Source organism: Staurois parvus, unplaced genomic scaffold (assembly GCF_062004578.1).
Source record: "Staurois parvus isolate SC_StPar_1 unplaced genomic scaffold, SC_StPar_1.0 ptg000025l, whole genome shotgun sequence".
In the NCBI taxonomy this organism is placed as follows: Eukaryota; Metazoa; Chordata; class Amphibia; order Anura; family Ranidae; genus Staurois; species Staurois parvus.
Window position 1 is genome coordinate 6,933,050 of NW_028317821.1, and position 14,132 is coordinate 6,947,181.

The window sequence follows — 14,132 nt, forward strand, 5'->3', positions numbered from 1 at the left end:
CCTTTGTTTTTCTTCATGTAGACAATGCTCTAATTTTCTTTTTAGATCATTTGTGCGGGTTAATGTGTTTCTGAAAGCTAATTTTCCTAGCTGTAGTCATGAGATGATTATGAATTTTCATTTACGTGTATGCTCAGCTAAAACATTTTTAGTTCGTTTTGGATAGTGGGGAAGATAGGAACCCCTTTTGGGTTTTTACTGCAAACCAGAGCAACTTTGAACAGATTTGCTAGGATGTGATCGGCTTAAAGTGTAACTCTACTTTTAGCAAAGTTATACTTATTGGGCTCTAGTATCCTCCCCCTCCTGACAAGTATTCATACTCTGTTTTGCTTTTAGGTTCAGTTTTGGTCTCATCTGACCAGAGCACCTTTTTCCACATGTTTGCTGTGTCCCCACATGGCTTCTCACAAACTGCAAACAGGACTTCTTATGGCTTTCTTTCAGCAATGGCTTTCTTCTTGCCATTCTTCCATAAAGGGCAGATTTGTAGAGTGCATGACTAATAGTTGTCCTGTGGACAGATTCTCCCACCTGAGCTGTGGATCTCTGCAGCTCTTACAGAGTTACCGTGGGCTTCTTGGTTGCTTCTCTGATTAATGCTCTCCTTGCCTGGCCTGTCAGTTTAGGTGGATGGCCATGTCTTGGTAGGTTTGCAGTTGTGCCATACTCTTTCCATTTTCAGATGATGGATTGAACAGTGCTCTGTGAGATGTTCAAAGTTTGGGATATTTTTTTATACCCTAACCCTGCTTTAAACGCGTCCACAACTTTATCCCTGACCTGTCTGGGGTGCTCCTTTGTCCTTCATGACGCTGTTTGTTCACTAATGTAACTCCTGTCAAGTAGAGTTATGCTTTAAAAACATATTACGGTTGTATGAGCTCTATGAGGTTTATTCTGCATTAATCTGTACAGAGCTATGAGGTAATACGCTGACTTGGGCCATTATATAACAGTGGTAGGCAAAAGAGCTCTCTACAGTATGTGTATTTATTTTATGATGTTACCATGTGAACAAAAGTGTTTCTAATCTAGATAGATATATAAGACACAAACCCAAGTTTTTTTAGATGTGTTTTAGGGATGCAGCAATATATCAGCAACCGAAATGTATCGGCCAAAAATAATGTACTAGTAATTGGCATTTTGATGATAAGAAAAAAGGTGCCAATGGGTAAAAAGTGCTGATAATGGCCGCAGAAAACGTGCAATTTTACCCGTGATTTTGCTGCAATTTTACCTGCTCTTTTACCACAATCTTGCCAGGATTTTCCCACGTTTAGGGTGCATTTTTCAATGGTCATGTGACTCAAAAACAAGCGCATACAAACGCAGCACGTGTGTTTTTAAAGAGTTTTCAATGCATTTCAGGCCTGGTTCACACCAATGTGTTTTTGTTCGTTTAGTAGTTCGTTTTTGGCACGTTTTTTGATGCATTTTTTGCATTTTTTTTTTTACCAACTTGTTGCTGGACAGATTAAAGACGCAAAATGCATCAAAAACACAACACCTGCATTTTCACTGGGTTTTTAATGCATTTCAGGCCTGGTTCACACCAATGCAGTTTGCATTTTGTATGTTTTGCGTTTTTCCATGCATGTTTTTGCCTAGTTTGTTATGCATTTTTAAAAATTTTTTTTTTAGCCAACTTGTTGCTGGGCAGATTAAAAATGCATCAAAACCGCAACACATGCGTTTTTGCTGTGTTTTCTGGCCTGGTTCACACAAATGCAGTTTGTGTTTTTGCACACGTTTTTGTCGCACTTTTTAATGAGTTTTGGCATTTAAAAACATTTTTTTGGGAGGGCCAACTTATTCCTCGGCCGTTTAAACAGGCAAAATGCATCAAAAACACGCATGCGGTTTTATGCATTTTCAATGCATTTCAGGCTTGGTTCACACCAATGCAGTTTGTGTTTTACCCATTTTTCAGTGTTTTTGCAGGCATGTTTTTGACGCTTTTTATGCATTTTGCATTTTTTTTTAAATTTTTGCCAACTTGTTGCTAGGCAGATTAAAAACATATATTGTTAAAAAAACTGTCCATTTTGGTTTCAGTTTTCGGCCAAATGCATCCTGAATTTTCGGTTTCGGTGCAAGAATTTTCATTTCGGTGCACCATTAATGTGTTTACAACGTATCATTTTTTAGCATTGGTGCAATTATCATAAAGTAGCCTTGCAATAAAGTAACCTAATATACTGTAATTAAATGTACCGTGAGTCTGTGTAGACAGACACCTGTGGCAGTACTCTTAACCTGTTCCTGCCCGGCCTATGGCGGCCAGGCGAGCACCTCGTCCCTCCGAGTGGACGCCATATGGCGTCCTTTCAGGCATGCGCAGTTTGCATGCCTGCAGAGCCACGCAGTGGCGCGATCTGTCACCGGCCGTGTACCTCGGACACGGCTGATGACACATCTGTGTACCGGCTCCGTTGCTGGTACCATGTGACCACATTGGTCACAGCAGGCCACATGACAGTTGTATACAATGGATGGCCTCCTTTCATGCCATCCATTGTATACAAGTATGGCTAGCTGTGAATGGCCACAGTGATCACATGCACAAGCTGGGCCAATCACAGCCCATCTGTGTCATGTGATTAGCTGTGCCAAATCACAGCTAAGCACACACAAAAAAAAAAACCTGAATGAATCGATTTCATTCAAGTAAATGTTTGCTTATAGCAAAGTAATTCTTTGCTATAAGCAAATTGTGTAAAAAAAAAAAAAGAAAATACTGATCACTTCCCCAACGTAGTACAATGTTACTATGGTAACATTATACTACTTTGGTCATAGTGAAATATGAAAAAGAAAATTAAAAAAAAATGGAAAAAAATGTTATAAAAAATTATAAAAAAAAAAAGTTTTTTTTAAAAACTATCAATTTTTTTTTTTCGTACTGTCACCAGTCAGTGTCCCTGATCACTGCCATGCCAGTTTATGACACTGTACTGCACTGGTGACAGTATGTAAAAAAAAAAAAAATGAGTGAAAACCATTTATTTTATTTCTTCATTTCTGAAAAATTATGACAAATAAATTACAACTTCAAAAAACTCGCCATGCCTCCTATAAAAGATGTCGGACTGTCTACTTTGCAAAAAGGGGTCATTTGGGGGATATCTGTACTATTCTGACATTCTTGAACCTCAAGAAATTAGATTGGCTGTCAGTACTTCAGGATTGATCAATTTTCAGATATATCCCATAGTTTGTTAACTCTATAACTTTCCTACAGACTAAATAAATACTAATTTGGGTTATTTTCACCAAAGACATGTAGTAGAATACATTTTGGCCTAAGTTTACGAAGAAGAATTATTTATTTGCAAACTTTTATAACAGAAACAAAGAAAAACGTGTTGTTTTTTTAAAAAAAAATGTGGTCTTTTTTTATTAATTTAGCAAAAAATAAAAACCCCAGTGGTGATTAAATACCACCAAAAGAAAGCTCTAGTTTTAGTTTGGGTACAATGTTGTATGACCGCGCAATTGTCATTCAAAGTGTGAGAGCGCTGAAACCTGAAAAATGGCCTGGGAGGGAAGGGGGTAAAAGTGCCCGTTATGGGAGCAGTTAATTACCTCTATTTATGTCACATTTATTTTGACTCCTTGCATAGTGTGTGTCCTAATTGGGTAATGACCTAGCTGTACTGAGTTCTAGGTATGATACAATCTGCAGAATAGAGAATCTTTCATTTTTTTTTCCGGTTTCTTTTATGGTAGAGTAACACTTGTGTTTTTTTTTTCCCATACAGTCTAGTGGTCCAGCTGGCTCGAGATCTCCAGGGTGACTTTTATCCACACTTTCAAGATTTTTTCAAAGTTATCTGTTCATTACTGGACACAAAGGACACTCAATTGATAGAATGGGCCTTTACATCCTTGTCTTACCTGTACAAGTACCTTTGGAGGATGATGGTGAAGGACATTCCTACCATATACAGGTGCCTAGAAATATACAATTTGTGTGTCATTTTATGCTGTTGCCTTTTTCTTTATACATATTGCACTTTGTGCAAAAGTGTGCCTGTTACAGAATGAAAAAGGTTCAGGATATAGCAAACTGTGCTTAAAGCAATTGTAAAGGCAACATTTTTTTTTTTAAATAACAAACATGTCTTACTTACCTGCTGTGTGCAGTGGATTTGCACAGAGCAACCCTGATCCTCTTCTTGGGTCCCCCTCTGGCACTCCTAGCCCCTCACTCCTGTTGAGTGCCCCCACAGGAAGCAGCTTACTATGGGGGCACCCAAGCAGGCTCATTGTCCATTCACACACGAAGCCACGGCTTGGCCCCACCCCCTCCTTCCTCATTGGCTCACTGGCTGTGATTGACAGCAACGGCAGCCAACCACTTTAAAGGATAATTTCACATTCAGGAGCATGTTACATGTTCCACCCATTTTTAGGGTGGGACATGTAATATGTTCTCGCTCCTGCAGTGGCTCAGTGATCCAAGCCCTGTGTGCCACAGCAGTACAGGGAGAAGTTCCCCCGTACCAGCTTTCACTTTTTGAAAATAGCACACACACGGCTGTGTCATTGATTCACAGATTTCTGTGAATGAATCAACTACAAGTACCTACATTGTTTGCGGCTGTCGGCTTGTTGTTCTCAGTGAACTACCATGGCACTGCTAAGTGCTAAGTTAGTTCATTGATTCTTCCTGTTGGTGTGAAACCGTGTGAAACTGCCTGCCTGTACAATGTATAGGATGCCAAGAAGTCTAGAATGTTCTAAAGGTCATTAATGTTAGTTTTCTACATATTGTATAGAGGTATATATAATTGTCTAATAAATGTCACCTTGCGGAAAGTAATCCTCCTGAATTCATTTTTTTATACTGCAGTTTATACAGCACTCTGCTTGCCCATCACAAAGCACACATTCGAAATTTTGCTGCAGAAAGTTTTGCATTCCTAATGAGGAAGGTAAGTCACCTGTGACCAGTCATTCTCCTCCAGGAGCTGCACAGCCAAAGTATTGTTGCTTTGTCACATTATCATATTCTGTGTTGGGGTAATTTCCATACAAATACAAAATGTATAATGGAAAATAGGTAAACAAATTTCACTCAGGCAGATTTGGAAGTCTCCTAGGCTGATCAATCACAGGCTGGTTTCTCAGAAAATGAAGATCTGGTGAACAAACTGATAGAATTGAGAGATATCTGTTAAAGGTTTTTTCCGGCCTTTCTCTGCAGACCATTTTTGTAGGATGTTATCAACACAAATGATTGTTATATGTGCAGGCTTATTGCATTCTATAAGATATCTACTACTCTTTCAAGCACAAAGCAAGAAACAACAATAACCCTAACATCATACAATTCACAGAAAACCACTGAAGACATGTCATTATTTTTTGTTTACTTTCAATGTTTTAGGTTTAGACTGCTGGTTAGATCTTTGTTCAAGTCCTCTAAACTATCAACCTGTAGATATTCAGTCATATGAAGATTCTTTTGCTTTCTTATCTCATAGTAAATGTTGATATTAGGATTAAAGCAGAACTATACTGCATCTGAGCACCACAAAACAAAAATGCTATTTAATTCATATTTAATATTCAAAGAAAACTCACCCCATCCATCCATGTTCCCAGGCTTTATTTTGCTGAGAAATCACTTTGTAAAGCACTCTCTAGCATTTCTGGCTGCAGCAATCTGGAGTAGGGACAAATGATTAATTTAGCATTTACTTCCTGGAAGCCATCTGCCTTTAGCTCAGGCATGCAGGCAGGAGGGTGTATTTAGCTGAGAAAACCTCTCCTCCCATCCTGAAGACTCCTAGGATGTATGACATCATTTGCCTAGGCAAGAAGTCAGGAAGTAACAAAAAAATGTAAAAACAAATATCAAAACAAGTGAATACTGTATAATATAGCTTCCTATTTACTAATGCTAGCAGCATAAGGATTGAAAATAGTCAATGTTGATTGAGTGAGTGAAGTTCCACTTTAAATTCTGCCTAAACTGCACAAACACACTCCCATACAAGGAGGTTTATAAACTGATAATGCTGCCATACAGCAACAGGTCTGCATGGCAGATACCAACAGGTTTGTCCCTCCATATATAGAACTTGTTAAAGATGTACCGTTGTTACATTTTAAAATTTTAAACAAATACAGCTTTGGGAAATACTTTTGTAATACCATTAGTGCCTCTACAAAAATTGTTTAACCCCTTCATGCCTAAGGGGAAAACAAATCTAAATGCCCAAGCACTATTTTGCACTGTTGACATGTGTTAGTAAAACTGTACATATCATCACAACTACTTTGTACATCCAGGTGAATTATACCTTTTTTTTTTCAGGACAGATTGGGCTTTCATTTGGTGGTAAATAGTAATGGATATCTCCTGATTTTTTTATTATTATTAAAGGGAAACTGGCCTAAAATAGTAAAAAAAAAAATTTTTTATTTAGCTGTGTTTCTTGTTACTACCATAACCTATTACCAAAAAACAACCCAAAATAAATTTTCCAGCTCTTGACGATCGCAGTGATACCATATATGTGTATGTTATTTGTTGTTTGTACTCGTAGTACAGCTCCAAAACAATAGTGCGCATTTTATTTTTGTCTTTTTTTTTTTTTTTTTTTACCTAAAACTAACTGACACCATTTTTTTTAATCCTGACCTTTTGACCTTGACCTAAACAATAACCCTGGCACTGAACTAGATCAAATCTTGATCTAGGTATTTTTTCTTTATCTTTTCTTTTCTTTTTTAATATTTATTTTATCTTTATTTTTTTTCTCTCTATGCCAGAAGTTAGAGAGATTCAATGTATCTCTCTTCTCCATTCATAGAGAGAGAAAAAAAAACAAGGGGGCCGGCCTGTACAGTGACTGATCACTGTGATAGCCAATCAGAGGCTATCACAGCGATCATGTGACCCGGAATCGAGAGTCCCGGGCCCCCGATCGTTGGGATCGGGAGTCCCGGGCCCCCGATCGTTGGGATCGGGAGTCCCGGGCCCCCGATCGTTGGGATCGGGAGTCCCGGGCCCCCGATCGTTGGGATCGGGAGTCCCGGGCCCCCGATCGTTGGGATCGGGAGTCCCGGGCCCCTGATCGTTGGGATCGGGAGTCCCGGGCCCCCGATCGTTGGGATCGGGAGTCCCGGGCCCCCTATCGTTGGGATCGGGAGTCCCGGGCCCCCGATCGTTGGGATCGGGACCCGGGGCTCTCAGTGACACCACAGTCTTTGTGCTGGGAGCACGCAGTGCAGCGCGCTCCCAGCACAAAGACAGATACGCAAATATGTGGCCCCACTGAAAAAAGCCCAGTTCTGTGAGGCCGCATATTTGTGTGATGTCGGCGTCCAGGAGTTACAGAAAGAAAAATGTGTAGGACTGGAACGGTGCAAAAATTCCCTCAAGATAAACACAGACAGATATACTCCGGTAAAAATTAGAAAATCTTTATTACCCATTATCTAAAAAATGTGAAAGCACAAAGACATATCATCTACCATTGAGAGAGTTTGGATAAAAACAGCTCTTAAATATAAACTACCCCAAACACCTTCCTTGAAAAATACAAAATGATGGAATCATGGATATGCTTGATAAGCTGATTAATGAATTTGGAATGTGGTAAATCCAACGCGTTTCACCAAATAGGCTTCTTCAGGGGGTCACATATAGAGAAGAGCACTGCAAATATATAAAAAAAAAACATAAACATACTTCTAACAGTCTATGGCAAATGCCATAATGTGAACCCCTAAAGAAGCCTATTTGGCAAAACACGTTGGGATTTACTACCTTCCAAATTCATTAATCCGCTTATCAAGCATATCCACGATTCCATCATTAGGAAGGTGGTTTGGGGTAGTTTATATGTAGAAGCTGTTTTTATCCAAACTGTCTCTATGGTAGACGATATGACTTTGTGCTTTCACGTTTTTTAGATAATGTTTAATAAAGCTTTAATAATTTTTTATCTGAGCATATCTGTGTGTTTATCCTGAGGGAATTTTTGCACCGTTAAAGTTGCACACATCTTTCTTTCTTTAAACAATTTTTGATAAGTCTATTTGGGATGTGGTGCAGATGGATCAACTATACCCTTCTTCTATGAACCATTAATACCTCTGTAGAATCAAGCCAGAGCTAGTTCACCCTAGATACAGTTCAGTGTGACTTTGTTTCTGCATCAAAAATGCATGCACAGTGTTTTCCATGTATTCCAATGGCCCTAGTTTACATTAGTGCAGTCAGTTTCAGTGCAGAAAAAAAAGTAGAACATGGTGCATTTTTTGTGCACAGAACCATACTGGAACATATCAAACTGCATCAAAATTGCACGGGAACAGAGTGTGATGTGAACGGTAAGCAAAAATGTATCCAGAATGCGTTTTTGTAGTGTTAACTGGCCCTCATTCTTTTTTTTAAACATGTTTTATTTAGAGAAGTTCCCTGTCACAAAAGAGGTAAAGCATTTGACATATTCTGTATGCTTGAAAATATCCAATCCAACAAAATTTTAATATATAGACAATCTCTCAAGAGCTAGAGGTGCCACTAGAGTAATTACTATCTGACATTTTCTGGGGTTGTCAGATTCCTGCATCTCCTTGCTGTTCACTTTTTCCAGCCGATACATCATTACTTTGTCCCATTGGAGCCACAGGGGCACAGGGGCATACTAGTAATGCTACAGGCAGCAGGGAGACGCAAGCAGCTGACACACCCGAAAGTGTCGAATACCAGATATTTGAGCAGTGCCTCTAGCTCTCCAGGATAATGGTATGTATTATACATTTTTTTTTTCAGTGCTCTGTTTAAACATTTTTAAAATGACCACAATTGTTACTCATTAATGTGCCTTTACATCTATAACCAGGTATATGTAACTTGTACAAGCTTTTATGCTTTCTTTTAAGTAAACACAAAATTCTTATCTTTTGTTTTTCCTTTTTGGCGACCCAAATTTTCAAAACTATTTGATATTCTGATCTAAGGTGCCTGATTTAAGTGGACTATTAAACTTCATGTTCCTGGACCTTAATGAACATCCCCAGAAGGTGGAAGGTTTGGGGCAGCTGCTTTTTGAGATGTGCAAGGGAGTCAGACATATGTTTCACTCCTGTGCCAAAAAGGTAATTAACTATGTATTATTAGGTGTACTGCATGAATTAATTATGTGTATGCGAGGGACAAGCATAATATGAACTGCTATTTAGCTAATTTAACTTATGTTTGTCACAAGAAGGTGACACATAATAGGAAGGCCACAAAAACTATTTTTCTATTGAAATATCATGTAAATGTTGCAGATTGGGAGATCATTGGAGTTTTGATTTTTTAAAAATGCACGCATTTGTTTATATGCTTACTAGTGGTCATCAGGAGTTAGTTCATCACCACACCATCTATTTATGTCACAATGACTTCTTGCAAAAGATGGGGAGGTATTGTGGCTATCATATGGTGCACCTACCAGTAATGCTAAAAAAGAAACAACGCACACAAACACTTTCACTGGGAAGCTCAGGGTACTGCTGTTTCTCCTCCCCTAGCTCTTATGCAGCTGAGAACAGAGGGAATGTGATCACTTATAAAAAAAGGGCAAAAAAAGTATTTATAATGTTTCTTATATCTATACACAAATGTTTTGCCTTTCTTTTCTATGTTAAATGGAATGGTTTGTTTTTTAAGGTAAGGATTTACAAACACTTTTAAGTACAGAAAAACTTCAGGTGTTTCCAGACAAATCATTAGATAATGGAAACAAGCTACAAAAATAGAAAAATGTTATTAATTAAGTGGTTTTCACAAATAATTAACACACCTGGGCTCCCACAGAGAGGAATATTTAAAACAATTAAAATATGAAAACCTTTTATGACCTCATCAATACTGTATATCAAACTGCTCCATGGTGAAGAATCAATGAAAGGAGTGTTTCAATTGTCCTGTACAGACAAAGTATATACAATGTACAGAGTATATATATCAATCAGCAGTGTTTTAAAACCATGCTCTTTAAACTATGCCACAGTCCACAACCATTCATGTACCGTATTTGCCGGCGTATAAGACGACTTTTTGACCCTTGAAAATCTTCTCAAAAGTCGGGGGTCGTCTTATACGCCGGTACACATGTTAGGGGGGCTGCGGCATTAAGTACAGGGGTTTGCAGGGGCTGACGTCTCTTACCTGGATCCAGTCCCACGACGATCCGGTCCAGGAAGCGCGGCGTCTCCTTCAGTTCGGCCACTGGATGTTCGTGCGGCTGCGCGGCTCCGCCTCCTCACCGGTGATTGGCCGCCAGAACTGTAGCTCAGGAAAGGCACACAGGCGGCCAATCACCGGCGAGGGGGCGGAGCCGAGCGGCCCCGCGAAAATTGAGTGCCGGAGCAGCAGGTAAGTGCTCTGTGTAGAGGTGCTGCTGCAACCACATATGCTGGCTGCAGCAGCACCGTACTAGAACAGGGTCAGCAAGTGTCAGTGGGAGGAATAGTGCCCCATCATTGGTGTCACTGATACCAATGATGGGGCACTATTCCTCCCACTGATACCAACGATGGGGCACTATTCCTCCCACTGACACCAACGATGGGGCACTATTCCTCCCCCCCACTGACACCAACGATGGGGCACTATTCCCCCCCCCCCACTGACACCAACGATGGGGCACTATTCCTCCCCCCACTGACACCAATGATGGGGCACTATTCCACCCCTCACTGACACCAATGATGGGACACCATTCCTCCCACTGACACCAATGATGGGGCACTATTCCTGCCACTGATACCAATGATGGGGCACCTATTCCCCCCACTGATACCAATGATGGGGCACCTATTCCCCCCACTGATACCAATGATGGGGCACTATTCCTCCCACTGATGCCAATGATGGGGCACCATTCCTGCCACTGATACCAATGATGGGGCACCTATTCCCCCCACTGATACCAATGATGGGGCACTATTCCTCCCACTGATACCAATGATGGGGCACTATTCCTCCCACTGACATCAATGATGGGGCACTATTCCTCCCAGTGACACCAATGATGGGGCACTATTCCTCCCACTGACATCAATGATGGGGCACTATTCCTCCCACTGATGTGCATTGGAAGAGGGGTAGTCTTATACGGCGAGTATAGCCCAAACACTACATTTTAGCAGGAAAAGTAGGGGGGTCGTCTTATACGCCCAGTCGTCTTATACGCCGGCAAATACGGTATATTCATTATTCTGGGTTATGTTACTTTTCATGTGTTTTCACACTTATTCACACCCAATATCAGGCAGACCTACATAGCATACATTGTGGCACAGATACATTTCACTAATAATTGGGAAACATGATGTAGCTGAATTTCTCAGTGTGAATGCCTTAGTGCAGGGGTTATATCTGTAATACTATATGATTGTATCTACTCTTTATCATATTAAATAATTGCTTCTGCATTTGATTATTACTGGTTTTAGTAATGACTTATAACTTAAACTGTGAAAGGCAATTGCAGACTGGCACGTAACCTAGTCACACTCCTGGTGATGATACAAGTCTGGAAAGGAGGGTTGCACAGCACTAGTATCATGCAGAAGACACTTTATTGGAGACCGTTCATACAGGACAGGTTCTGCCATAGTATTCTGTCGGAACAGTCTCCAATAAAGTTTCTTGTGGACTTTTAAACTGTCATACACTTTTTTTTTTTCTTAATAAATGAAATGGTTATAGTACAATTAATACTTTTTTTTTTTTTTTAACTGTAAACCTTATTTTTTTGTTCGATTTTTCTCAGTACACTGTACACTTTTTGTGGATGTGTGCACCCTTTCACAGTAACTGAACACACAGTATTGCTACGGTGCATACAGCAAAATGAGCATTGGCCCAGCTGCTTGTAGAACAAATCAAGAGCACACAAGAAAGGGCGACCACACTGCTACTAAACTAAGTAAGCATTGTCACCCTAGAGCAGGAAGTGTCTGTGGATGCACTATGCTGATATCATGTACTTTAAAAGTATGACATAAAAAGGGATTGTATTATTTTTACATTGTGTATGAAACAACTATTTGGTTTAGGGTTTTGTCATTAGGATTTGGCGTTTTTGCTTAGAATTTTAGAATCACCTTCATGGTTAATTGTGAATGTCACATGCTTATTTTTACATAGATTATATAATTTCTGTGTTTGGCAGGTGTTGCGACTGGTTTTACAGAAAGTTGGACCAGTGACAGAAACTGAAGAACAGTTGCCCTGGACTTTAGTAGGCGAGACATTGAAACATTTTGTGGAGTCTGCTACGGTTTACATTAATGGGGAACACATCGAACCACTTTTTACTAGTATTCAGGTATGGTTGTATATGTGAAGACAACAATGTTTTTGTTCTGCTATTTATGGTGTGTGGCAGAATAATAGCACCATCAGGGTTGTCAAAAAGCTCCCATTAACTCATAAGGAAATCCTTTCAATTATTTAAAATGATTATCACAGGGTCACTTTGTATGTTGAATCCTACTGGAAATTGAAGAAGCAATATTCTTAACTTTCTGGAGGCCTGTTTGTTGAAATGGCACCTCTTCTCTGCTTCCCTGACTGCTACAAGTATTCCACATTTCCGGGTATGTGGAATATCTGTTCCTCCACTGTATGCTGTTTCTTCTGCTGGCTTGTACATCACTGCAAGACATATAAGCTGGAGGGAAAGAACACTGTGTGCTGTGTGGGTAAAGGTATTCATCCCTTCTAACGTGTACTACTTATACAGTGCTGGGGGAGCAGTAAAGAGGTGACATTTCAACAAATGGGCGTCTGTAAAGGCAAGTATATTGTCCATGAGAAGCACACTTTCACATACCGTCAGGGTCACTTTAAAGCTGAAGTTTAGGTATGGCAATTTTTACATAATTAACATTGGTCCATCTTGGACCAAAGTTAGACGTATGTTCCATACCTGTGGGATCCCTGTGGAGGATGGAAATCAGTGTAGTAGAGACCACTAGCTCCCATGCCAAGTAGCTGTTTTGCTGCATTGTAAACACAAGGTATTTCACACACGAGCGCTGTTCAGGGAACTCTGCATTTTCTCAATGCATGCAAAGTGTTCTCTGGTTGGACAAGGTGGAGATTGTGACATCACTACTCTGCCTCTGCACCTCATCCAATCAGAGAATGCTTTGCATTCATTGAGAAAAAGCAACAAGTTCCCTGAATGGCTGCTGTACTGAGCGAGCAGCCTCCTGTGTTCACAATGCAGCAGGGCAGCCATTCAGTGCAGGACCTGAAAGTTAATTGAACTCACTGATGTCTACTACAGTGATTTCCAGCTTCCATGGGGATCCCACAGGTATGGCACACAAAGTATTGATGCACAAAATAGACATGGCAGCCTGGAAACAAGCATTTGCAGAATATGAAGCAGCAGTTACAGCCCCATGTCTCTATCAGGAAAAAAAATCCTTTTGGTTGGAGGTAGACAAGGGCCATGCTTGTGGTCCTTGGAAGTTTTCCAACTGGGCTTGCTTAAAAAAAGTTATTACAGGAGTGTAAGTCCGGGCGTGTAAAATGTGTTTAAATAATCTAAAGTATATATTTGAAATTGAAATTATGTTTGACGTTGAAACATTGTGTTTTGGGATATGTGGATTTAGATACATGGATGTATTTAGCCCTTGTTAGAACAGTTTTTTTAGCGATCAAATGCGAGCAAGTGCCACATTGCTCTCTATTAACACAAATTTGAAAAAGTAAATGTAAGAATCCAAACCAATTAATAGATTACTGTCTGTGTCTGCAAAATATAAATACTCAAAAAAAATAATCTTCCATATGTGTGTCAATCAGTGCAAATCAAGTACTTTTCTTATATACCAAGTATTGGGACACCTGCCTTTACACGCACATGAACTTTAATGGCATCCCAGTTTTAGTTCATAGGGTTCAATATTGAGTTGGTCCACCCTTTGCAGCTATAACGGCTTCAACTCTTCTGGGAAGGCTGTCCACAAGGTTTAGGAGTGTGTCTATGGGAATGTTTGACCATTCTCCCAGAAGTGTATTTGTGATGTCAGGCACTGATGTCGGACAAGAAGGCCTGGCTCGCAGTCTCCACTCTAATTCATCCCAAAGG

The 14,132-nt window shown here is 40.0% G+C and overlaps 1 protein-coding gene across 1 annotated transcript in view; it reads left to right on the forward strand.

Moving 5' to 3' along the window:
- UTP20 (UTP20 small subunit processome component) overlaps positions 1 to 14,132 on the forward strand; it is a 134,743-nt gene that overhangs the window by 10,828 nt on the left and 109,783 nt on the right. Inside the window, exons 5-8 of the mRNA XM_089694285.1 lie at positions 3,768 to 3,956; positions 4,862 to 4,943; positions 8,989 to 9,126; positions 12,198 to 12,353. Coding sequence (XP_089550411.1) covers positions 3,768 to 3,956; positions 4,862 to 4,943; positions 8,989 to 9,126; positions 12,198 to 12,353 — 565 coding nt within the window. The remainder of the gene's footprint in view (positions 1 to 3,767; positions 3,957 to 4,861; positions 4,944 to 8,988; positions 9,127 to 12,197; positions 12,354 to 14,132) is intronic.